This window comes from Mixophyes fleayi, chromosome 10, assembly GCF_038048845.1.
Source record: "Mixophyes fleayi isolate aMixFle1 chromosome 10, aMixFle1.hap1, whole genome shotgun sequence".
Lineage (NCBI taxonomy): Eukaryota > Metazoa > Chordata > Amphibia > Anura > Limnodynastidae > Mixophyes > Mixophyes fleayi.
In genome coordinates this window covers 60,955,911-60,983,567 of record NC_134411.1, presented here as the reverse complement: position 1 = coordinate 60,983,567, position 27,657 = coordinate 60,955,911, and the positions used below count along the sequence as shown (strand labels likewise).

General features: G+C 41.7%; 2 protein-coding genes across 3 annotated transcripts in view; both read left to right on the top strand.

Annotated features, from left to right (window-relative positions):
* SLC12A4 (solute carrier family 12 member 4) overlaps nt 1-27,657 on the top strand; it is a 1,264,335-nt gene that overhangs the window by 467,178 nt on the left and 769,500 nt on the right. The window lies entirely within an intron of this gene.
* Nucleotides 1-27,657, top strand: part of MMP2 (matrix metallopeptidase 2) — a 210,872-nt gene that overhangs the window by 177,810 nt on the left and 5,405 nt on the right. The window contains exons 11-12 of the mRNA XM_075188829.1: nt 11,855-12,014; nt 13,333-13,442. Of these exons, the coding sequence (XP_075044930.1) occupies nt 11,855-12,014; nt 13,333-13,442 (270 nt within the window). The remainder of the gene's footprint in view (nt 1-11,854; nt 12,015-13,332; nt 13,443-27,657) is intronic.

The following is a 27,657-nucleotide window of genomic DNA, read 5'->3' as shown; positions in this document are numbered from 1 at the left end:
TCTCACCTGTTGGCCGGATACTTCTCAGCCACCTCCTTGGTAAATCTGCCTCCTGCTGTATGCTGTAGTGACCGCTGCTTCTCATCTATTGGCCGGATACTTCTCAGCCACCTCCATGATAAAACCTGCCTTCCGCTGTATGCTGTAGTGACCGCTGCTTCTCACCTGTGGGCCGGATACTTCTCAGCCACCTCCGTGGTAAAACCTGCCTCCTGCTGTATGCTGTAGTGACCGCTGCTTCTCATATATTGGCCGGATACTTCTCAGCCACCTCCGTGATAAAACCTGCCTTCCGCTGTATGCTGTAGTGACCGCTGCTTCTCATCTGTTGGCTGGATACTTCTCAGCCACCTCCGTGGTAAATCTGCCTCCTCTTGTATGCTGTAGTGACCGCTGCTTCTCAACTGTTGGCCGGACACTTCTTAGCCACATCCGTGGTAAACTTATCACGAAAGTTTTTCTAACTTTTCACTGGCCATCTCTCATTCTGTCAGTAGTAAAACTACCTCTGGCTGACCACCACTGCCTGTGCTATATTTCTCCTGTTGGACTGACTCCGTTAGCCTCATATGGGATAACATTACTTCTGTTTGTTTATCCAATAGCATCTGTTTCATATCTCCGCCTGGCCCGACAGTTGTTGCTACAACCATCACATATATATATACAATTGCTCTTCTGTGTATCATCGCATCATTATTACCGTCTATCTCTATATTTAGCTGTACTACATTGCTCTGCTGCACTCTCTTGAGGACCGCGACCTGTGTAGTGATGCCGCAAAAACCCAAACCCTCTTGCGGGGGTCCCTGCAGAAGACCAGTCGCTACATTACACTCCGCGCCTCGAGAGTAGTGATAACAACTGGCAGAACGCTGGGTCAAGAACTCTAGTGACCGTGACAGGAAGATCAGACCATGACGGACCCAAATACTTAACCTTCAGCTAAAGATTTGTTGCAACACCTGGTGAAATGGGTGGAGCAACTAGATGCCATACAACGACAATTACTACAGTGTTTTCAATCTTTAGTGTCTCGGATGGATTCCCTACAAATTACTAACTCACCTCTCACCCATTCTTCTCCGGTAGTTCCTCAGTCTACTGAACGACCTCCAGCGTCGATACTCTCTTCTTTTTATCTGCCTACGCCTTCTAAATTTGATGGAGACCCTAAGACCTGCAGAGTATTCCTCAATCAGTGTTCCATTCACTTTGAACTCCAACCGCAAAATTTTCCTACCCAACGTTCTAAAGTAGCATACATTGTCTCATTATTTTCTGGACAGGCTTTGGCATGGGCTTCTCCGTTTTGGGAAAAAGATGATCCCTTATTAAATGATTATTCTGCCTTTTTATCCACCTTCCTAAGAATCTTCGATGAACCAGGATGGGTTACCTCAGCAGCTTCAAGTCTTCTTAGACTACGACAGGGTTCCCGTACAGTTGCTCAATATGTTATTCTGTTCCGCACATTTTCTTCTGAACTTCAATGGAATGACGAGGCTCTTGTAGCAGCATTCTGGCAAGGACTTTCAGATAAAATCAAAGATGTATTAGCCTCCCAAGAATTACCCACATCCCTGGATACCTTGATATCTTTATGTAATCGTGTGGATATTAGATTTCGGGAGAGAAGTTGCCGAGAAAGAATCTTCTCTATACTCACCTGGTCAGGTGCTATTTCCATCTCGTCACTGTCCTCCTCCAGCGGAACCTATGGAGTTGGGCCATTCAAAATTACTACCTGAAGAATGGGAGAGACGCATGAAGAATAAGTTATGCATCTATTGTGCGGATCCTAGTCACGTATTAAATTCTTGTCTCAGAAGGTCGGGAAACGCAAAAACCTAACCTGTTCCAGAGAGGTCAGGTTAGGGTCTTTGGAACCCTCTCCAAGTAATTCTCAGTCTAAGAGTTGTTCGTTTCCAGTTACTATTTCTACTACTACTGGCTCTTTCACTACACAGGCCTCGTTGGATTCTGGAGCCACTGGAAGTTTTATTTCTCAATCCCTGGTTACTGAGTGGTCCATAGCCGTTATGCCTCTAGAAAAACCTATTGCCATCACCGCCATCGATGGTTCACGGATTCCCAATGGCCTTATTACCAAAAGTACTGCGCCCATCACTCTCCAAGTAGGAGCGCTTCATCAGGAACAAATGTCTCTATTGGTTCTTCCAGCTACTACCAGTCCTCTCGTCTTGGGTCTTCCTTGGCTTCAACTTCATTCTCCTCAAATAGATTGGAAATATCCCCAAGTCTTGCCTTGGGGTTCAGCCTGCCGTCATAAATGTGTATCTCAAGTGTTACTATTCCAGATAGTCGAGTCTTCTTTTAATACTTCCTCACTTGATCTGCCTCCACAATATGCCTCTTTCGCAGCTGTATTTGACAAGAGACGTTCTCAGAAACTTCCTCCTCATCGGATCTGGGATTGTCCTGTGGATCTTCAACCTGGTAAAATTCCACCTAGGGGTCTGGTGTACCCTCTCTTCTTACCTGAGACGCAGGCAATGACAGAGTATATTAAAGAAAATCTTCAGCAAGGATTCATTCGTCCCTCTTCTCCTCCTGCTGGAGCGGGGTTTTTTTTTGTATAAAAGAAAGATGGCACATTAAGACCTTGCATAGATTATCATGGCCTAAACGCCATAACTATAAATAATCTATATCCTATCCCTTTGATTACAGAATTGTTTGATCATATCCGAGGCTCCCAGATATTTACCAAACTAGATCTGCGTGGTGCATATAATCTTATCAGAATTAAAGCTGGAGATGAATGAAAGACAGCTTTTAACACCCGCGATGGACACTATGTATATCTGGTTATGACATTTGCGCTATGTAATGCCCCATCTGTCTTCCAAGGATTTGTTAATGAGATCTTTCGGGACTTGCTCTATGTGTGCGTGGTGGTCTACCTGGATGATATCCTGATTTTCTCCCAAGATCTGGCCAACCATCGACAACATGTTACAGACTAGACTACGAAAAAATCAGTTGTTTTGCAAGTTGGAGAAGTGCTCCTTTGAACTTCCCCAAAATCCGTTTTTGTGGTATATCGTTTCTGGAGTAGGATTAAAGATGGATCACGAGAAAGTAAGAGCTGTTCTGCATTGGCCCCTGCCTACATGCCATAAGGCGATCTAGCGCTTTTTGGGCTTCTTCGGCAACCCAATATTGCTCTTCCTTTCTTTCTAGAGGTTGTGCCTCCAACATTGGTATTGGAGCAGTGCTTTCTCAAAAATCTGCACAGAAGAAACTCCATCCATGTGCCTTCTATTCTCGAAGTCTGTTACCGGCAGAGAAAAATTATACCATCGGAAATAAAGAATTGTTAGCTATTAAAGTAGCCCTGGAGGAGTGGAGATATGTATTAGAGGGAGCTCATCATCCTATAACTATATTCACAAATCATAAGAACTTGTTCTATTTACAGTCTGCACAGTGTATGAAACCACAACAAGCTAGATGGTCGTTGTTCTTCTCCCGTTTCAACCTTATTATTACTTACAAACCTGCTATTAAGAACAAGAAAGCTGATGCGCTTTCTCAGGCCTTCACTTCTGCCTTGGATTCAGAAGATCATCAGGAACATCCTATATTGGACCCTAAATGTGTGGATTTAGCAGCTTCCTCTTCTACCACCCTGCCTCCGGGGAAGACTTTTGTACCTTCTCTGCTTCGGAAGAAAATTCTTGCCTGGCATCATTCCTCTCGCTTTCCTGGCCATATTGGAGTTCAGAAGGCTTTGGAGATTATCTCTCGAAATTATTGGTGGCCTACCATCAGGAGGGAAGTTAAAGAGTACATCTCTGCGTGTGACATCTGTACGCAATGTAAATCCTCCCATCAAGCTCCAACTGGTCTTCTGAAACCTCTTCCCATTCCTTTCAAACCATGGTCCCATATAAGCATGGATTTTATCACCGATCTTCCACCTAGCAGAAAATTTAACACCATTTGGGTAGTGGTAGATAGGTTCTCCGAAATGGCTCATTTTGTACCCCTGGTGGCACTACCCTTCTCTCCCACGTTGGCAAATCACTTTAATAAAGAGATTTTTCGTATTCATGGATGTCCTTCTGAGATCGTGTCAGACAGGTGTGTTCAGTTTGTGCCCAGATTTTGGCGTGCTCTATATAAGATTCTAGGGATCCATCTTTGTCTCTCCTCTTCATACCATCCTCATTAAAATGGCCAGACTGAGAGAGTTAACTAGGATCTTGAAACCTTTTTAAGAATATTTTCCTCTGCCAACCAGGATGATTGGGCGGATCTTCTCCCTTGGGCCGAGTTCGCTCATAACAACTCCTATCATGAATCATCAGCCAATACTCCATTTTTCCTGGTATACGGTCACCATCCTCTCTTCGAATTTCCTGCTCTTCCACCTACGCAGGTTCCTGCAGTTAATACTCTATGTCAGAGATTCTCCTCTATCTGGGCTCAAGCTCGGTAAGCTCTGAAGAAGGCATCTTCCAGATGCAAATTATTTGCTGGAAAAAAAAGACGAGCCATTCCTGCCTTGACAGTAGGAGATTGTGTGTGGTTGTCCACCAAGAATATCAGCTTAAAAGTTCCTTGCATGAAATTGGCTCCACGATTCATTGGACCATACAAGATTTTACAAGTAATTAATCCGGTATGTATCAAGCTACAACTTCCACAAAATCCTCGTAGCTCCAATTCATTTCATATTTCATTGCATAAACCCCTCATTATTAATCCTTTCTCTACTCTTTCTACTAAATCTCCTGCTATCCAACTTCAACAGGAGGAGGAATTTGAGATTACGCATATTCTTGATTCTAAGAGGACTAGAGGAGGTGTTCGATATCTAGTCCATTGGAAAGGATTTCTCCCAGAGGAACGTTCCTGGATCCATGCTGAGGACATTAATGCCCCTGCACATTTGAAGAAATTTTACACCAAGTTTCCCGGTAAACCCGGATCTAAGTGTTCTGTGTCCACCTTTAAAGGGGGGGGTTACTGTCACGCACCGGACTTCTAGACCTGGAGTTGGGCCAATTACCCTTCTGCCAGCGCCTGTACTGCGCCACGGCTGTCCGCCATCTTGACTGTGTTTCTGCGCATGTGCGAACCTGCCTATCTGTATGCTGTTGTGACCGCTGCTTCGCACCTGTGGGCCGGATACTTCTCAGCCACCTCAGTGGTAAAACCTGCCTTCCACTGTATGCTGTAGTGACTGCTGCTTCTCAGCTGTGGGCCGGATACTTCTCAGCCACCTCCTTGGTAAAACCTGCCTCCCGCTGTATGCTGTAGTGACCACTGCTTCTCACCTGTTGGCCAGATACTTCTCAGCCACGTCCTTGGTAAATCTGTCTCTTGCTGTATGCTGTAGTGACCGCTGCTTCTCATCTGTTGGCCAGATACTTCTCAGCCACCTCCGTGGTAAAACCTGCCTCCAGCTGTATGCTGTAGTGACCGCTGCTTCTCACCTGTTGGCCAAATACTTCTCAGCCACCTCCGTGGTAAACCTGCCTCTCACTGTATGCTGTAGTGACTGCTGCTTCTCACCTGTTGGCCGGATACTTCTTAGCCACATCCGTTGTAAACTTATCATGTATTGACTTTCACTGCACTCTCTTGAGGACTGCGACCTGCATAGTGACGCCATAAAAACCCAAACCCTCTTGCGGGGGTCCCTGGAGAAGACCAGTCACTACGTTAGACTCTGCGCCTCAAGAGTAGGGATAACAACTGGCAGAACGCTGGGTCAAGTACTCTAGTGACCGTGACATACACTCTGTCTTACCCCTTCTCTTTCCCTCTCTCAAATGGCACTAGATCACGGTGGAGGGCAGTATTTATAGATTCCAAAACCCGCGAGATCCAAGATCCGATGACGTCACAATGATGTTTTGCCTTGTTTTGGAATCCAAATAGGCATGAGAGTACTGAGTGGTATTCGGAACCCCAAACTTTGGGTGGGTTCGGTTTTCACTAAACCGAGCCTGCCCATCATTAGCTGTCATAGTCATATAATCTTTAGTTTACCCAGTTACACTTGTCCACATATCTGTGGGTAGAAATTGCATTTTGCAGCTCAATAATTACATTTTGTTGAACCTTCTGGTAGAGGTGAGGAATTGCTTTTCTAGTAAAATGGTTTTATGATGGAATTTGGTAACGGGGCACGGAACCTCAATTAACTGTTTAAAACCAGCTTCATCAATTGTGGACATTGGACGCAGATCTAATACTAGCATGGTCACCATGGCGTCTGTGATCCGCTTTGCAGCTGGGTGACAGCTTTCATACTTGCTTTCTCTTGCAAAGGATTGTTTAAAAGTCAATTGTTGTAAACTACTAGTAGTCTTCTTCTTGGTCTACTTCTGAGTTGAAGATCAACCCCCAGCAGCAGCAGCAGCGGGACTAATGCTCAAGAATTCTTCAGAGAAATCCTGGTTCGGGGAGAAGTCATCTAGCATTAGCAACTAGGACGCAGGATTAACTCAGATCACTAGTGAGGATATTGATGAGGAAGGTGTTGTCGATGTGGCTTTACAAACGCTACAAATGGCTAGACAACTGTTGTCAGGATTGGGTAAAAAAAATTCCACACATAAGAGGTAGAGTTTTTGGTCTTATGCCCAGGCATGGCAATGACCTTCTTCTTATCACTAGCAAGAACTGGTTCCACTGGTGCAGGACTTACACAAATAACATCATCCTCATCAACATCCTCATTAGTGCCGTCATCAGCTACACAAATATGCCCCTCATCCTGTTGCATATACAAAATGGTATCCTACATTTGTGTAACACCGCATACACTAAGAAGCATACTGCTGACAACCTGTTTGAAAAACTAAGGGATGTTATTGCAACATGGCTTATACCGTTTGGACTCTCCTTAGGATATGTCATTTCTGACAATGCCACCAATAATGTGAGAACATGACAGGGGGGGGGGGGGGGAGAATGCCATCACATTCCCTGTTTCGCTCACACAATCAATTTGGTGGTACAGAGCTTTTTAAAAAATGACAGTGACATGCAGGAGCTTCTCTCTGTGTCTCTCTGAAATAATTTGGGTCATTTTCGGCATTCTGCAACAGCATGTAGGAGATTGCAGCAGCTGCAAGTAGATTAGAATTTGAGGGGGAATGTACTTTAGTCCAATGCAGTGGAGAATACTTTGTGTTGTGCAAGGTGCTGAAACCACTCCAAGTAGTCACCTGTGAAGTGAGTTCAGACACTGTCAGCTTGAGTCAAGTGATTCACCTAATTAGACTTTTGGAAAAGCAGCAAGAGAAACTGAAGGAGGAGTTGAAAGCAATTCCGCTAACTATGTAGGACTTGTAGATCAAGTACTTTATTCACTTCACCAGGATCCGAGAGTTATCAACATCTTGAAATCGGATCACTACATTTTGGCAACTATACATGATCCTAGGTTTAAGAGCTATGTCCTCTTTTTCTTTCCAACTGACCCAGATCTCAAGAGAAGCAAGCTGACAACTCAAGTGGTTCATGAATGATGACATCTCTTCCCTCAGTTTCTTTGGCAACTGCTGCTAGAAAAAAAACTTAGCTTTCCGAAGACACCTAGTGCTAATGCATATGAGTCAGCACAACATTTTGACATTTGGTCTGGTCTAAAAGAATTGCCCAAAAATCGCGTCAGCTCTGTCATAAAATGAACTACATATTCCACGAGGAAGGCCATTACTGGCAATTACATCAAAGTAGAGATACTTCTGTAATGGTGGATTCCAGCGGGATGAATTAATATTGTGTGAGAATGATGTACACACTGATGATAGTGAGGATGATGACAGTGTAGATTGCAAGTACTGGGATCTAACTGAGAAAAGGGAGCTAGCTGGTACTGGTATGCTTGTTAATATTTTGGGTAGAATGGCATGTTGGCAATTTTATGTTTTTCTACAGTAAAGTTTCACCTTTATTATAGAGGTGTTTTATTCTTTAAAAAGTAAAAAGCTTTTTTTACATTTTTGTTTCCCTGATTTAAAACCACTATGCATTTAAATATAGGCTTTTGCAGATGACATAGAGGGATTAGTATCATCATGACTGGTGCCAGCAGCTGATTGCTTCTCCTGGTCTTCTGTGGACTGATGTGAATCCTTTTTGATGGCACAGAGCAATGTGACTGAAGAGTGACAAGAACATTGTGACTGAATACTGGAGAGTGACAAGAACACCGCTACCCCTATTTCTGTGTGATCAACGGCACTGAGATTGGAGAGTGGAGAGTGACAAGAACCAGTGTCGGACAGGGGCATGAAGGGCCCATCGAGGAATGCAACACTAGGGGCCCACCAAAGGGGGTGTGGTCAGCCATCATAGAGGCGGGGCCAGACACTAGAGGGGGAGTGGTCAGTCCACGAAGGACAGCTAGCACCTTAGTGCAGTATATAAAGAATGCACTGTGTGTATAAAGAATACACAGTGTTGACCTGCCCATTAGATTGGGCAGAACAGTCACCAAAAAACAGGATTGTGCCACTAGACCAGGATTGGCTAACATGTGGCACTTCAGGTGTTGTGAAACTACAAGCCCCAGCATGCTTTGCCAATATATAGCAGCTTATTGCTGGAAGGGTATGCTAGGACTTATAGTTTCACAACACCTGGTGTGTCACAGGTTAGCCAAGCCTGCACTAAACTCAGATCATTTGACAGACTGTCCTACCTGTTGTTGTCACTTTTACCACCGCTGGCTGCTGGTTTCTTTCGTTGTGGCTTGTCTGGATCCTGGGAAGTTGAGGGACCTATTTGGAAAAAATAATGGGTACATTTAGAAGCGTCAACCATCCCTGCCATTAAATAAACAGCACCCACATTTAATAATTAGGCCTCTCTCCAGCCTCAACATTAAAGTAATAGTGCTCACATTTGATGAATAGATCTATTTCCCTCCAACCAACCCTAACATTAAATTAATAGTATTCCCATTTAATAAATAAACCTATTACCCTCCCTCCAAACAGTCCCAGCAATAAATTATTAGCATTTACGTTTAATACATCCATTTCCCACGACCATTCCTAGCATTAAATAATTAATATTCACATTTAATCAATAGTCCCCACACTCAGCCCCACATTCAATTATAGACCCCAAACCAACTCAGCATTAAAGGTCCCATCACCCCCTCCCTATAGTTTGGCTTTCCATTCCACTCCTAGATTAGTTTAACTTTAAATTACTAGAATACCTACTTCTTACACTAATGTCATATAATTGTCATTATTTATTGTCAATTTAACAACTTAAAAATGGAAGAGATAGTTTAAAGAAGAAAGTAAGCATTTTCTGGTCTAGAATTATATAGGTAGTTACTGAAGTATTAGTCTATGATGACATATTAATTGTTAACGCATATTTGCTAAAATTCTAAAATAATTTTCTGTGGACACCTTGCTGCAGAACAGATGCACCAAACCCTATCATGGTACAGTGTAGATGAGCATTAGTGAGCTACAATTAGCATAAAGATATATTCACTGACCTTAGTTATATTGTCATGGTTTCTACTTGAAATGGTTCTAGGCAAGACATATTAGCTTATAAATATATGAATAGATAATAAAAATTGCATTTACTTTACAGAAAAAGAGTAACTATACTGCTTACTTGGTTAATCTCGAGAAAACAGGGACATGCACAGGCATGTTTTTTAAAAAAAGAAATAGGCTCAGCAATAACAATGAGATGGTCACACTAGAACCAGTATACTTACCGAAAACTTGATTGCTGCAGCCTCTCTGCTCTTCTCCCTTCAGCGGCGCGGGAACATCAGCTGACAGGGTGAGGGGGCGGGTCACATGATCGCAGCTGCGATCGCATGTGAAAGATGACTGGCTGTCAGTGACAGCCAGTCACCTTTCAATTGCGATCGCAGCTGCGATCACAATTGAGCAGGGGCGACACAGCGGGGACGATGTGAGGGGCCTCCAGGTAAGCTCCGCCCACTGGTGAAAGGGGGTGTGGCCGTACGGTAGCCGGGCCTACCGGAGGTTTAATCGGTAGTCCGCTGGGCCAGTCCGACCCTGACAAGAACACTGCTACCCCTATTTCTGTGTGACCAACGGCACTGAGATTGGAGAGACAAGAACAATGGGCATGATTCATTAAGGAACTTAGGGAAGAAATTTCTTACTTAAGTCTCTTGGACAAAACCATGTTGCAATGTAAGGGGTGAAAACTAGTTTTCCATTTTGCACATAAGTTAAATACTGTGTGTTTTTTCATGTAGCACACAAATATCAACTTTAAATTTCAGTGTACAAATAAGCTACATGAAAAAAACAGCCAGTATTTAACTTATGTGCAAAATAGAAAACTAATTTTCACCCCTTTCATTTTAACATGGTTTTGTCCAGGAGACTTAAGTAAGAAATTTCTTGTCTAAGTTCCTTAATGAATCAGGCCCAATGTGACTGGAGACTGGAAAGTGACAAGAACACTGCTACACCTGTTTCTGTATGACCAACGGCACTGATACTGGAGAGAGACAAGATCAATGTGACTGGAGACTGGAGTGATAAAAACAAAGCCAACCCTTCCTGTTTCTGTATGAGCAAAGGCACAGAGCAATGTCACTGGAGACTGCCAAGAACACTGCTAACCATCCTCTTTCTGTTTTAGCTATGACGAAGGCCAGTTACACTGGAGACTACCAAGCATGCTGCTACCCATTCTATGCCTGTCTGTGAAATGGTGCCAGATCTCTGTGGAGGGCAGTACTTATATAATCCAAAACTCACGAGATCCTACGATGCAACTATGATGTTTTGCCTCGTTTTCAGTTCCGAAGGAGCGCGAAAGTCCTGAGCCAGCCTGGATCAGTACTTTTATCTGTTAAGTTCGGGGGCCTTGGTCTTCGGAAAACAGAACATGAGCATCTCTACTTTTCAACACTGTGTTATACTTTTGCATATGAAAACAAAAACTTGGTCGTGAGCATGACACTTTTCAAACAAAAAATATGCACGTATAAACAAATTTCATTATTGTATAAAACTGCTTATTGAACTGCTTGCTAATAGTGTAGTTGTTGCCTTTGAGATACATTGGTATGCTTTTTTACAATATAAACATCAACTGCCAGAGATCTTGCCCACAGAAATCTATCGGTTTCAACCTATCATTTTCTATAATGTACTAAATACATGATAGCTATGACAACACCTCCACTTTTCCTTTTCGCAACTCGACGATATTCGGCAAGTTGTCGAAATCAGAGTATAATACATTTACCCCCTGAAGTTTTTACTTTTCCCTTGCCATTGTAGGTGCAAATATGCATTCAACGAGGGCCAATAATATAAGCATATAAACCAAAGCATTAAAATGAAGATAAAAGTACAGTGCTGCCACTTTATACCACCCCCTTCACAATGCCCCCTTAGTCACTACCAGATATACAGTCTGTACAAAACTGCATTCATAAATATTTATTCCATTCCATTCCATTATATACTTTTTAAGTTGGCAGTGAAAGGGGTAAAGTGTATGGTATTTGTCACTTGAATTAAGGGCAAATTCAATTAGTTGTGAGGTGCTGCCGGATATCGCTTTGATGTCTGGCTGTGCACATTGCCGGGTAGTACAGTACAGAAATGTCAGATAATTTTCTATCACATCTCCATGGGACACATGGGAAAATTAGCCGAGATTTTAGTAAAAACTCTGACACTATTTGCCTCTACGGACTGTTCCGGAGCCCATCTTTTTCTGCCCACTAACTTATTTTTCTGCTTGCTGCATACATCGCCGAGGTCTGTGTTGATCCATTCGGAGAACAACATATGTTTTTTATTTTTTAATATGTTTCTATTATGGCTTACAGGTGATGAATACTGGGTTTATTCCTCAAATGCCTTGGAAAGCGGATACCCAAAGAAGTTGACTAGCCTTGGATTGCCACCAGAACTCAAACGTGTGGATGCTGCATTCAACTGGAGCAAAAACAAAAAAACATACATTTTTATTGGGGACAAGTTTTGGAGGTAATATCACTACATAGAGCTCATGAGATCATCATAGTAAAATGTTGGCTTTCTAAAAGCACTCTTAGCAGGAAACCATAACATGATATATTTTTGACATCCATTCACTTTTTAAGAACATCTAGCAAAATGTTAGTTACAGATATTTTTAAAGCTTTTTTTTAAAGAATTGCAATGTCTAAAGAAGGACAGTGTATTAATAATTGTATTTTTCCCATAGATATCATATTTGAAGAGACTTAAAAAAGTGTTTGGTGGCCTTATGGTATCTCATATGATCATGTTAAAGTGTACTATACCCTAATACACTAATGTTTAATCTTTTACACTCAATAATAATAATAATGTAAATCAATGGAAGTCTGTTGCTGGGTAATAAGTGGACTTTGTTAACTTTTTATGACCCTGTGATTTTCCTTTACTGTTCTTTTCTATGTTCTGTGATTTTTTTTCGGGGGAGGCTTTTAATACATTTTGACCACATTCCATGGTTAATCCTTTGCGCAACAGGGTATATATGTATACCATGATGCGCTGTACTATACCAGGCAGTACATTTTCTATCTGCACTGAAGGTACTGTAGCACTGTGGTGCCAGATTGAGCAGTTCATGAGAGACTTGGCTGTTATTAATAGCTGATAGAAGCAGCTGTTACTGTGCTGTTAATACAAGTAGTCAGGCGCGGGCTGGCAAATGTCAGCCCGGGGGGGGGCAGGGGGCAGTCGCTTTTTGGGCCGGCCCCACCATCAATGACGTGGCCACATCGTGTGTCATGTGATGCCCAAAAAGCGGCTAGACTGAGCGGCCCGGGGGGCCAATGCCCCCGGCCCAGCCTGCCCCTGCAGGTAGGGGTTCTGAGCCTCTGATCTTCATGAATATTATATTTATGGGCTGGCTGAGCTGGGGGGCAGCGGGGCATCTGTATTTTTTTTTTCCCCTTCAAAATGTTTCTAATAGGCTGCTGACTCGAGTCTTTTACCCTGGGCTAAAATTTGCCAGCCCTCCCCTGATCACATTGATTGGTCAATCACACTGATCATATTGCCAAGCAGTATTTAGGAACACTATTAGATCTGCTTCTCTCTGTTCATTCTTCTTATGGAGAAGAGAGACAAAGCTGTTGCACTGGAAAATTGAAACTGTAGAAAAAAATCTGTAAATCTATAAAAACCATTTCCACCTGTCTTTCTTTATGCTAATTTGTTTTTTTTTGTTATGTTTAGTTAGTTCCATTTATAAAAGAAATAAGAATAAGTTGAGTTCAGCATTGGTGTTTATGTGTGTGCTATATTATTTGTATATTTCTTATATTCACAGATATAATGAAGTTAAGAAAAAAATGGATCCTGGTTTCCCAAAATTAATTGCAGATGCATGGAATGGTGTGCACGATAATTTAGATGCTGTGGTACACCTCAGTGGAAGCGGTAAGGTTTATACAGGAAGCAGTGCATGTTTTCAGGTTTACCGTTAGAAATGTTGTTATTGAAGAACCACCTTGTATAAAAAAGCTACTAATGAAAGCTAAATGCAAATTGCTATTCGACATTTTCTACCAAACTCGCAGTGTCCTTCAGTCAGATTAAGACAGAAGTCCTGCTGTATGTAGGAAAATAACTTCCTTCACAATCACAACTTTTCTCATATTTCTTCAGTTCCACTGAACCCTAAAACTGAAGTCCCTCCCATATCTTTAGGACATTATTCTAAAAAGATTTGCTAAAAACAAAAAAGCTCTAGCCATTTGAGTCCTGTTTATGAATCCACCAATCCACACAGTGCATTTGTGCAAAGCAAGTTTGTAAAGCTGTCGGTCACACTGTGCTTGCTGTGTTAGAGAAGCACCTTCCTCACAACGTGATAAATATGCTGGAGAGGAGTGAAATAGATCATGGGCTTATATAGTTAAATGTGAATGTTGCATATTACTCTATTACTCAGCACAGTAAGTGTGTGAAACTTTCACATATATAACTGTGGGTTAGCCGCTCTTTTCAATAAGACATCTTCTATTTTAGGTGTCACTCAAATAGACAAGGGTACACAGATGGTTTTCTTTCTGTTAATCACAAACCTATGCAACCATAACACGTACATTAACTATAATTCAGCCTTTTTGTTTATGCATTTATAAGAGAATATGATATTTTTGGTGATAGGCAATGGTGATTTAACATTTTTAAAAATCCTACACCTGAGGAGTAAAAATTAGAACTGCCTAAGGTAGGGGCGGAACAGGACATCGCTGTGCCCCATACCAAAAATTAGATAAGGACCTGGCAATGCCTGTGCTGTGTGACCATAAACTTGTACTACACTGAGTATAAGACCTGGGGGCATCCGAGTACCTGTGAGCATAACCAGTCTCTACGGGAAAGGCGGCTGCTATAGGTGAAGACCTCTTCCGCTAGTTCTACAAGTTTATGATGCACTGGTGGCCGTAACATTATAACCAGCCAGTGAAGATTTGGAGGTAAATCCTGTCATGGAGGACAGCGAGATGAATCATTCTCCAGGTCAGGTCTTAGGGAATCAGCTCCAGAACTTGTCACAGGTGGTACAGAGTTTGTCTCATCGCTTGTCAATACAAGAGGAGTCCTACAGAAATCCGCAGGTTCCACAAGCCTCTCCTGGCATTATTACTGAGCTGAAATTGAACTTGCCTGATCGATTTTCTAGAAATAGATCCCCTTCCGCAAGTTCAAGGAGAGTTGCAAGCTTTACTTCCGTCTAAGTCCACGCTCCTCTGGCTCTGAGCAGCAAAGAGTTGGTGTTGTAATCTCCTTACTTCAGGGCGATCCTCAGTCCTGGGCCTTCAGTCTCCCACCAGCAAGCCCCTCCTTTCTTCCAAGCCTTAGGCTTGCTATATGACGACCCAGACAGGGTAGCCTCAGCGGAGTCTCATTTACGGGCTTTGAGACAAGGAGGGTGCACTGCTGAGAATTATTGTGCAGAATTCAGACGATGGTCGTCCAATAGTGAGTGGAATGATCCGGCGCTTCGGCGTCAGTTCCGCTTAGGCCTTACGGAACAAATTAAGGATTCCTTAGTACAATACCCCTCGCCATCCTCACTAGAAAGTTTGATGCAACTCGTTATTACGATTGATTGCAGAATCAAGGAGAGGAAAGCAGAGATAGAGTCATCTATACCTTCTTGCTCACCACAAAAGTCATGTTCTACCGTTCTGGATACTTCTGAGCCCATGCAGTTGGGCGCTTACTGTCTGCCTCCTGAAGAACGTTCCAGATGGCGCTCCCTGGGTCTCTGCATGTATTATGGACAATCGGGTCACCTAGTTCATACCTGCCCTATCAAATCGGGAAATGGACAAACCTAAGCGCTGGAGAAGAGGTGCGCTTAGGTCTCCAAATAATCTCTTCAGAAAATTTCTTGTTAGTTCCTGCACATTTAGTCTTCGGAGATCATTCCGTTAATGTGTCGGCTTTTCTCGGCAGTGGTGCAGCAGGTAACTTTCTGGATATCCAGTTGGCTCAGACGCTTGGGATTCCTAACATCAAATTGGTTTCAAGTTTTACCGTCTGCGGATTGGATGGCAACCCCCTGGCTGGGGTAGAATACTTGCTAAGACTCCATTCGTTTGGTTATCTGTAGGAGCCCTGCATACGGAGGAGCTCTCATTCTTCCTGATCGCCTGTCCCTCTGCTCCATTAATTCTGGGGTATCCCTGGCTCCAGGACCATAATCCCCTCATTGATTGGGAAAAGGGGGAGATCACCCATTGGAGTTCAGAGTGTTCTTCTACTTGCTTGACCCTACCTCTCAGAGTTCTTCAGCCTAGTCTGGAATTGTTACCTGTGTCCTACCAGGACTTTAGTGATGTGTTCTGTAAAAAGAAAGCTGACTCTCTCCCGCCTCAGCTGGATTATGACTGTGCAATTGATCTTGTACCTGGTTCTAAGTTGCCCAAAGGGTGTCTGTATTCTTTATCTATCCCTGAGACCCAAGCTATGGAGCAATACGTGGAGGAGAACCTGCAAAAAGGATTTATCCGTCCTTCCAAATATCCAGTAGGAGCTGGTTGTTTTTTCGTGGCCAAAAAAGATGGCAGCATGAGACCCTGCATAGATTATCGTGGCCTGAATAAAATCACGGTCAAGAACACGTATCCCTTGCCTTTAATTTCCGTCCTATTGGACCAGCTTAAATCAGCCACCATTTTCTCGAAGATTGACCTCCGAGGTGCCTACAATTTTATACATATAAGAAAGGGAGACGAGTGGAAGACGGCTGTGATGAAACGAGGTGCTACTGGACTGAGAACTTTGTATTCATAACCCGTTCCTCACGGTTTAATGTACTTTTTAATCCTTGGCCCAGTCTAAGTATATACACCAGAGCATCGTTGTATTATGTGTATTATTATTTCATGTTATTAGGTACATTTTGACCTTGCTTTTACCTGCAATATTGTATGTAGTATAAATATAAAGAATATTGCCATACTGTGTGAAAATAACAGGACAGCAGTAGTCATTTTGCTAGTGTTAGCTAATGTAATTACCATTTGTCTCAAATGTCCATTATTATGAGGGGCAGCTTAGATTTGGTTTAGTAATCAGAACAGTGTCTGAGTTAACCAGCTGGAAGCCCATGTTAATTAGCTAGGTCAACAGTTAATCTGAGAGGTAATGAGGTTAGAACTTCTAAATGATATGCAATGTGCCTCCACAGTAATATATTGGGTGAAATAGAATTGGGAAATGTATCAATATAAATGTTATTGTATCAAAATATATCACAGATTCAGATGACATAACTCTGTTGATACAATGTGTCAAAAGTCTTATTGTTTCATGTAAGCGTGCAGTGTCATTCCCTGCTGTAATATTGTAATGTTTAGTGTATCCAGCCAAATAGCTAATTGAGTTAAGCCATTATATATTGTATAAGCAAGGTAACAGGGACAGTATGTCTAGCAGCTAAAGTGTCCCTGCTGTAAGGGGGTGGTTTGAGACAGTTGACCCTACTTCCTGTGTATACAGGGAAGAATATAGGGAGAGGAGAATGCCAGGGGAGCTAATCTAGTTTGGAGAATCCTGGTGTACAAGACATCAGTGAAAAGGACTCTGGGCCAGGCATCGTGGTGCCGCTGGAGGAAACCCTACCAGGACAGGGTCGGTGTGAGCCAGTAACCCAGGCTGGGCGACACCACTACTGTTTTGCTAATCGGTAGGGGTAATATTGCGGGAGGATAAGACTTTGAAAGAGACCGAGATTATTACTTGGGAGTGCTGACTGCAAGAGGCTGGCTTAGGATACATGCTACCATTTACCCTGTAACTTGTGAACATCTTGTGGTGTTGTGCTGACGTAATAAAGTCTTATTTTGGATATATTCTGGTCTACCCGAGTGAGTTGAATCCCACAGAGGGTAACTGCCATCCCAGCTAAGGATGGTATCCTCATAACGGCCTTCAACACTCACTCAGGACATTATGAGTATCTGGTTATGCCGTTCGGCTTGTGCAATGCTCCGGCAGTCTTCCAAGACCTCATCAATGACGTTTTGCGAGAATTTCTTGGAAAAACAGTTGTGGTTTATCTGGATGACATTTTAATTTACTCCCAATCCTTGTTTCAGCACTGCCAACATGTTCGAGAGGTTCTGCAAAAATTACGCCAACATCATCTCTTTGCAAAATTGGAGAAGTGTGAGTTTGAGGTCTCCAGTGTGGCCTTTCTGAGGTACATTATCTCTTCATCTGGTTTCTCTATGGAACCCAGTAAGGTTCAGGCAATTCAGGACTGGGTCCTTCCTACTAATTTGAAGGCAATTCAGAGATTCATTGGCTTCACCAATTACTATCGAAGATTTATATGGTCATTCTCCTCCTCAGTGGCTCCCATCACTGCCCTCACCCAGGAAGGAGCTAACACGGCTAATTGGTCTCCAGAAGCGTTCGCGAGTTTTTCAGCCCTCAAAGCCACCTTCTACTGTGCACCTGTTCTTAGTCACCCAAACCCGGAACTCCCGTTTATTGTTGAAGTAGATGCTTTGGATGTTGGGGAGGTGCCATCCTTTCTCAAAAGGATCCACAGAGTAAAAAATTGCATCCTTGCACATACCTTTCCAGAAAATTCTCGACCACTGAAATCAACTACAACGTCGGGAATTGAGAGTTGTTGACCATCAAGTGGGCCTTTGAAGAGTGGCGACATTGGTTAGAGGGAGCAATCCATGTCATTACAATCTTCACTGACCACAAAAACCTTCAGTATATCCAAACTGCAAAAACCTTGAATCCCAGGCAGGTCCATTGGGTTTTGTTCTTTACCCGATTTCATTTCATAATTACCTTTCGTCCAGGTTGAAAGAACACCAAAGCTGATTCTTTGTCCTGAATTTTCATGGCATGCCATCCTCAGCCTCCTGACCCGCAACTTATTATTCCCTGAATAGAGGATATTCATGTCGCTCTAACTCAAAATCTTGGGGCTACACTCCGCCAGTTCCAAAAAATTGCTTCAGCTAAGACTCCTGCCAATAAATTGTTTGTTCCGGTTCATCTCAGAAAGTCAGTCCTCATTGAATGCCATGACAATCGATTGGCAGGACATCCAGGAATCCATAGGACCATTGAAGCATTATCTCGCAGGGTTTGGTGTCCCACCTTATCTTCGGATGTTGTGAATTATGTCCAAGCCTACCTGGAATGTGCTAAAAAATAAATCCTCTAGGAACCGTCCTCCTGGTCAATTGGTACCTTTACCTACTCCAGGTAAACCGTGGACACATCTCTCGATGGACTTTATAGTCGATCTTCCGTGGTCTTTTGGTCATAACACCATCTGGGTGGTCGTTGATCATTTCAGCAAATTGCCCACTTTGTACCATTACCCAAGCTACCTGATGATATAATCTTGCCCACATTATTAATTTCACAAATTTTACGTCTTCACGGTCTCCCAGAAGACATTGTCGCGGGCCAAGGGTCCCAGTTTATAGCTCAGTTTTGGAGATACTTTTGAAATTCACTTGGGATCAAAGTCAGCCTGTCTTCTGCTTACCACCCACAATCTAATGGTCAGACAGAAAGAAACAATCAATCTCTGGAGTAATTCCTGTGCATATATGTGTTGAAGTTTCATGACAACTGGTCCTTTCTTTTACCTTGGGCGGAGTTTGCATATAATAATTCTTGCCATTTTGCAACCTGTAGTTCTCCTTTGTTCTGTAACCTTGGGTTCTATCCGAAAGCAAACTCTTTTTCCTCTGTCATTTCTGCTGGTGATTCCGGGACTCCTGACTTTACATTTTGGCTAAGGTTCATCTGGAGAAAGGTACACTCCGCATTACGTCACGTTTCCTGCAAGTCCAAATCTCTCGCTGATCGGCATCGTGGTCCTTGTCTTTTGAAAGTTGGGGATCGAGTCTGGTTGTCTACACGGAACATCAAATTGAGGTAACCTTGTAAAAATCTGGGACCCCGATTTATTGGGCCCTTTACTATTGAGAAAAAAAAAATGAATGCTGTGGCATTTAGACTTAAACTACTACCATCCTTAAAAATTCCTAGTACCTTCTATTGCTCTCTCCTGAAAAAAGCTGTTTCTTCTAGTGTGTGACCATAAACTTGTACTACACTGAGTATAAGTCCTGGTGGCATCCGAGTACCTGTGAGCATAACCAGTCTCTACAGGAAAGGCGGCTGCTATAGGTGAAGACCTCTTCAGCTAGTTCTACAAGTTTATGACGCACTGGTGGCCAATATCAACCTAAATCAGAACACCTACCTCTCATATTTCCTATGTCCCAATTGCTTTAAAAATTGAAATCAGGTATTACAAAGGTAGATGGAAAATCTTTTAAATGATATGTCAGTCCAAATGTGAATGTTATAGCTGCTATCTTCAATAGGTAACATAACATTTTTTAGTGATGCAATTTTGGCTGGTTAGAGACAAAACTTTTGCTCAATGCATACTAATCCTTGCTCTTCTATGTGTTTTGGCAAATCCAAGTGGTTGTTTCCGTTAACATCAATTTTCTTTGTAATCTTACTTCGTAAGTAATTGAATACTGTGTATAGAAATGAGCAAACATGATATGTAACATGATGTATAACAACTTTATGGGGAACTTCAAGAAAATAATTTTGTCATTAAACCACCTCCCTCCCACTTACTAGAAGCACAGGGGTCTTATTGAATGATTTTCAATACAGTTCATTAGACATTGATTTTATACCTGGTAAAGAGTCTGTAACTAGCACTAGCAGGGAGAAATAACTATCAAACTAAGGAGGCACCAGACTTTGGGCTCCTGCATGTCTACTAGCTGGGAGAAAGGGGTTTAATGAGAAAATATATTATTTTCCTTGAGTTCTTGTAATGCAGCTCTAAACTTATATGTTTGTATTCTCTCTTGTGTTTGTCTTGTTATGACTTTTCCTAGTTTCTATTATGGTCTTAGTTAAGTCTGCTTTCACATGTCGCCAGTGTCGGACTGGGGCATGAAGGGCCCACCGGGGACTGCAACACTAGGGGCCCACCAGAGGGGGTGTGGTCAGTCAAAGAGGCGGGACCAGACACTAGAGGGGGAGTGGTCAGTCCACGAAGGACAGCTATCACCTTAGTGTAGTATATAAAGAATGCAGTGTATATAAAGAATACACAGTGTTGACCTGCCCCTTAGATTGGGCAGAACAGTCACCAAAACTCAGGATTGTCCCACTAGATCAGGGTTGGCTAACCTGTGACACTATTGAAAAAGACAGGAAGGACATGAAAAAAGGGGTACTCAGAATCTATAGATGATTAATTGGATAATTGAATAAAACATAACTTTTATTGTTATATGTAAAACATGTGTACTCCTCTTAATTCCGAAAGGCTAGCGAAATAATAAAATCCAAAAACATATAAAGTGAATTAAAATTGCAGTTCAACTGCAATAGTTCTGTGATCCTGTCCAAAATCTATTTTACTTTATATAGGACAGTGGATATTCATTGTATAGTATATAATGTAACCCGTCCACTAAATGATTTTACATATCAAAATAAGGAGCTACCCATCCTCTATATCATATCAGATGTATTATAATTAGAGACGAGCGCACTCGGATTTATGAAATCCAAGCCCACCCACGTTGCCGATCCGAGACAGATCCGGGTATTGGCGCCAAATTCAAATCTGAAACTGAGGCTCTGACTCATAATCCCGTTGTCGGATCTCGCGATACTCGGATCCTATAAATTCTCCGCTAGTCGCCGCCATCTTCACTCGGGCATTGATCAGGGTAGAGGGAGGGTGTGTTAGGTGGTCCTCTGTCCTGCTATATCTCGTGCTGTTCAGTTAAGTTCTGTGCTGTTCAGTTAAGTTCTGTGCTGTGCTGTGCTCAGTCCAGTGGTGCTGTGTCCTGTGCTCTGTCCTTCTGAGGTCAGTGGTGCTGCTGGGTCCTGTGCTGTGTCCTGTTCAGTCCAGTGGTGCTGTGTCCTGTGCTCTGTGCTTCTAAGGGCATAGTTATTTCCCCATTATTCCCAAGTTTTTAAAAAATAAAAAAAAAGTTATAAAAAAAATTAAAATAAAAAATGTAAAAAAAAAATAATTATAACCAAATTTGCAAAACCAATCCTGCAGTATATAAGCCCATTGGTACTGCAATATTACCAAGTTCACACATTCAGCAGTAAAAGTCCAGTGGTACTGCTATTACAAAGTTCACTGATTCAGCAGTGTATAAGTCCAGTGGTACTGCTATTACAAAGTTCACTGATTCAGCAGTGTATAAGTCCAGTGGTACTGCTATTACAAAGTTCACACATTCAGCATTGTATAAGTCCAGTGGTACTGCTATTACAAAGTTCACTGATTCAGCAGTGTATAAGTCCAGTGGTACTGCTATTACAAAGTTCACTGATTCAGCAGTGTATAAGTCCAGTGGTACTGCTATTACAAAGTTCACTGATTCAGCAGTGTATAAGTCCAGTGGTACTGCTATTACAAAGTTCACTGATTCAGCAGTATAAGTCCAGTGGTACTGCTATTACAAAGTTCACTTATTCAGCAATATAAGTCCAGTGCTACTCTCCTGTGCCGCATATAATTTTTAAAGGCTTTGCCGAGTGTGTGTGGCTTAGGGGTACGCTCTCTTGTGCTACATATAATAGAAAACCAAAATTTGGAGGATAAAGTAGGGAAAGATCAAGACCCACTTCCTCCTAATGCTGAAGCTGCTACCACTAGTCATGACATAGACGATGAAATGCCATCAACGTCGTCTGGCAAGCCCGATGCCCAATCTCCTAGTACAGGGCATGTAAAATCCAAAAAGCCCAAGTTCTCAAAAAATAGCAAAAAGAGAAACTTAAAATCATCTGAGGAGAAACGTAAAGTTGGCAATATGCCATTTACGACACGTAGTGGCAAGGAACGGCTTAAGCCCTGGCCCAAGGGTGTTGTTGGTTGTGAACCCTGACCTTCCCATCACTGTACGGGAAGAGGTGACTTCATCCAGCATTTGCAGCACGCCCTCTGCATATGCTGGAAGGATCACCCACAGTCCAGATACAGATTTGGCTAATGAAGGTGTGAATGTTGTACACCGAGAGGAGGATATTGATGTAGCTGGCGCTGAGGAGGATGTTGATGATTATGATGCAGACAGATACCAAATTGCCTTTCTCAATTTCTATTTATATTCTAGATTATATAACGGCTGAAAAGTTTTCTGTTTTACTCCTAGTGGAGAGGGGATCTGATGCAGACGGATACCAAACTGCCTTTGTCCATTTCTTTGTATATTTGAATTTCTAGTTCTACAGTCTATGCAGGCTGCTTTATTTATATTCAACTACAAGTGTAGGGCGGGGGGGGGGGCATAGATAGCCACCAAAGTAACGTGGTCCATTTAATTTCACTTTCTAGCTCCACAGTCTGTGCAGCCTGCTTTTTTTATCTTCAAAGTATTTATATTTACAAGCCTTGCAATCTAAATTAACTAGAGGTAGTGACGTGGTAGAACTCCAAAAGGCAGTTTGGAAGCCCCTGTACAAACTGGCTCTATTTTTTAACTGAGTTGTCCCCCATCCAGTGTATACTCGGAAAGAGTTTTTAGTGCAGCGGGGAACCTGGTCAGTGAGCGGCGAAGGAGGTTGCTTCCTCACAACGTTGAAAAAATGATGTTTATAAAAATGAATAATCAATTCCTCAATGAAGTACAGCACTGCCCTCCAGACAGTACAGAGGGACCTGTGGTTGTGGAGTCCAGCGGGGACGAATTGATAATGTGTGAGGAGGAAGTACACACTGTAGGGGGAGAGGAATCAGAGGTTGAGGATGAGGACGACATCTTTCTTCAGTAGAGCCTGTTTAGTTTGTACAGGGAGAGATGAATTGTTTTATTGGTGTGGGGGCCCAAACAAACCAATCATTTCAGCCACAGTTGTTTGGTAGGCCCTGTCGTGAAATGATTGGTTTGTTAAAGTGTGCATGTCCTATATCAACAACATAAGGGTGGGTGGGAGGGCCCAAGGACAATTCCATCTTGCAACTATTTTTTTGGCATTATGTGACCATTCAACAGTCGTTTGCCATGTTCAAAGAGTAAAAGAAAATGCCTACAAATTCAATAAATTTAATCAAAAATTAAATGCCCTGTCATTATTTAAAACAAGAGGTTTTGACGTGCTAGAATTAGTGTAGTGTTAAGATGTTATAATATAAACACTATACTTGGAACTTGGAGGAGGTATTGTGGCCCCGGTATCAAATTGGGTACCGGGGCCACCCCACTACGCAGTCCAGATACTTGTTTGGTGGAATTCAGACCAGTTGAGGGTGTATTTATTTTATTGTGGCCCCTGTATCAAATTGGGTACCGGGGCCACCCCACTACGCAGTCCAGATACTTGTTTGGTGGAATTCAGACCAGTTGAGGGTTTTATTATTATATTGTGGGGACCACTCTATACCACACTACCACTCTATACCACTCTATTTAATACTTTAATTCCATTTAATACTTTAATTCTATTAGTAGTTACCATAAAGAGGAACAAAATAAACAAATTTTACCAAAAGTATAATATGACTTACAAACACTACACTTGAAAGATGGTGCCTTTAAATGAAAAAGTCAGTCTTCATTGCACGACTATGTGCAACAAGGACAGTTTTTTGGTTTACAAAGTCAACCAATAACACTTCGACCCTGTCTGTCTTTAACATACTTGATGGGATCTCAATGACGAATGGTCTGTACCATGGTTGGAGGAGGTATTGTGGCCCCGGTACCAAATTGGGTACCGGGGCCACTCCACCATGCAGTCCAGATAGAGGTGTATCAGATATTAAACAACGTTGACTGTTGCTGCAAAATTTTTAAATAATATTGTGGGGAACACTACACTACGCAGTCCATAAACTTTTTGGGTGGAATTCAGACCCGTGTCGGGTTTTTTAATAATATTGTGGTGACCCACTCCTCTACGCAGTCCAGGTACATTATTGGTGCGAATCATACAAGTTCAGGGTTTTTAATTTATATTGTGGTGACCCACTCCTCTACGCAGTCCAGGTACATTATTAGGTGCGATTCAGACCAGTTGATGGTTTTCTTATTATATATATTGTGGTGACCCACTCCTCTACGCAGTCCAGGTACATTATTGGTGCGAATCATACAAGTTCAGGGTTTTTAATTTATATTGTGGTGACCCACTCCTCTACGCAGTCCAGGTACATTATTCGGTGCGATTCAGACCAGTTGATGGTTTTCTTATTATATATATTGTGGTGACCCACTCCTCTACGCAGTCCAGGTACATTATTGGTGCGAATCATACAAGTTCAGGGTTTTTAATTTATATTGTGGTGACCCACTCCTCTACGCAGTCCAGGTACATGTTTTGGTGCGATTAAGACCAGTTGATGGTTTTCTTATTATATTGTGGGGACCACTCCACTACACAGTCCAGAAAGATACCTCGTTGCAACGTTTTGGACTAATAACTATATTGTGAGGTGTTCAGAATACACGGTAAATTAGTGGAAATGCTTGTTATTGAATGTTATTTAGGTCAATAATAGCGTTGGAGTGAAAATAAGCCCAAAAACTTGATTTTTTAACTTTTTATGCTTTTTTTAAAAAATATCCGAATAAAAAAACCTTAAATCCGAACCAAAACCTTTCGGCAGGTGTTTTGCGAAACAAATCCGAACCAAAAACATCGAGAAAATCCGGATCCAAAACACAAAACACGAGACCTCAAAAGTCGCCGGTGCACATCCCTAATTATAATATGCAATCTAGTCTAAAGTGATGAGATATCTATCCACTATTATTTCAAGGAAATTAATCCCTTGCTTTTTAACCTATTAGTACAATATGACTCTTGGTCCAATTGGCATTGTTTATATGCCTGTCTGATTTTATTTAAACATATAAAGCATGGAGAGGCTAATTGTATATTTCTCCTTTTATGGCTTATTAATTTGATATCCTTAGCGCTTTTAGACAATACTAATAATCCGTTTATCAGTTATTTATTCAGACATACACAGCATATAGAGATTAACCCTCAGTAGTAATTCGTTTTATAATGTGATATAGAGGTGTCTCCGTTTGCAGTCTGTTAGTTTAGTATAATTACCAGTCTAAGAAACGCTGGCACTCTGCTTGTCAGCTATTGTTATAAGCACAGAGGGGTTAATTCTTAATGGTGACTAACTTGAGAATGCAATACTGTATTATGTCTATAGCCTATTAGCTCAGTGTGATATGCAGTCTAAAAGACACTGAAGATCTGCCTGTCAGCTATCATTGTCGGCTGCTGATTTATGTGAGGCATGGGGGATTAACTCCCACTGATAATTAACTCTAAAAACCAAGCTAAGAATTCTGCTGTATGGAACCTCTTAAGTCAACATAATTAGCAGACTAGATAAGGTTAGCGATCTGCTTGTTGGCTGCTATTGAAACACATAAGGAACGGAGAGGTTGCTTCTCAATAGTGGCTGAACTCAAAACAAACTACTGTGGTTCTTTATTTTGCATAGCCTCTTGATACAATGTGATAAACAGTCTGAATAACATTAACAGTCTGCCTGTCAGCTATCGTACGGAACGTATAGGGCATGGAGACTGATCCTGATTAGTTTAAATAAAAAAGTATTAAGAGAAATGGGCGCTACCGGATATCACATAAGAAAACAAATAGGATCAAAACCTGTCCTATTATAGACTGTGAAATGATCTTATAATATCTAACACATGGAATCCAAAACACATAGAGCAATAACAGTAAAAAAACAATTTACATGGTAATAAACACCCAAATAAGTCTGTATAGTTCAATTACTGTGTGTATTCATTCTTCTCTGTTGCTCCAAATCTTTTATGGTCGCTGGTCCGATGAATGAGCATGTGAAAAAAAGAATAAACAAACATAGTGCAACCTGTATATATATCAAAAAATATATAAAGGAGACAAAATCCTTTAAAACCCATGTGGAAATGTTGTAAATGGAAACACCACGTGAAAAAACAAGGGGGAGGTGTTAAACCCCTTCAGGGTATGCACTTACTAGAACCAATCTCAAAGAGAGCATATAAGTAAACAAATACCTCGTGGATCAAATCTTCTTTACCCCTTATGGATATGTACTCACTAGAATCAGCTAGAAATCAGGCATATCACTGAACAGATGACTTCTTGTTCACTTTATATCCGAAATACCAGATTCCACTCCACCGTTATATAAACATGGGAGAAAAATAGTACTCCATAGTGTAAAATCCTTTTTCAATTTATTTCAAGCATATAAAAAGCTAAAAAAGCGTACTTTTACAGGAAAAACTTCATGCATACATTCTTAATATTTAAAAGACTCCTGCACCGAGGGTGGATGGCCTCTTACCCTTTAACTGAAAATGATAGGCATGATGTCAAATACAGCTCAGCACGGAGTGTCCTGGGTAGAACTCCCGCAACTATCACTTCCTGAAAGGGGGCAGGGTCCTCGCACCAACAAAGTCCCGGTCGGAGCGTCTGACGTCACTTACTGCCGACGCGTTTCGATTCAATAATCTTTATCCAGGCATAGTAAGTGAACAAACAGACAATCCCTTTATACATTACTTCAACCAATCAGGTCTTTTTGTTAACTTCTCCGCAAAAAAGTCCAAAATTGCATATAATACAACATTCTAACCTAAACCTAAACCTCATATTTATCTTGGACACAATGAATCTCCACATAATAATCTTTGTACAGGCATAATAGGTGAATAAACGGACAGTCCCTTTGTACCTGACTTCAACCAATCAGATCTTATTGTTAACTTCTCCACATAAAAATACATATGATACAATGTTAAAACCTCAACCTAAACCTCATTAAAGACACAGTAGGTTTCTACTTAGTAATCCACTCTTTATGTATCTATGTGGCCATAACATGCTATATGGGGAGAGCTGGAATATTAATCCCCTATTACTGAAATATAATAACATAGGGTACACACATCTCCTATAACATCTACCACTAATTAAAGGGGAAACATACTCTGCTAATATAATACTAGAAAAAATTATTATCCCAAAAACCATTTAAGTTCAAAGTCGGCATTAAGGCCGTTCGGGGCCAGAGTGCCCATAGTGTAAATAGTTTTCA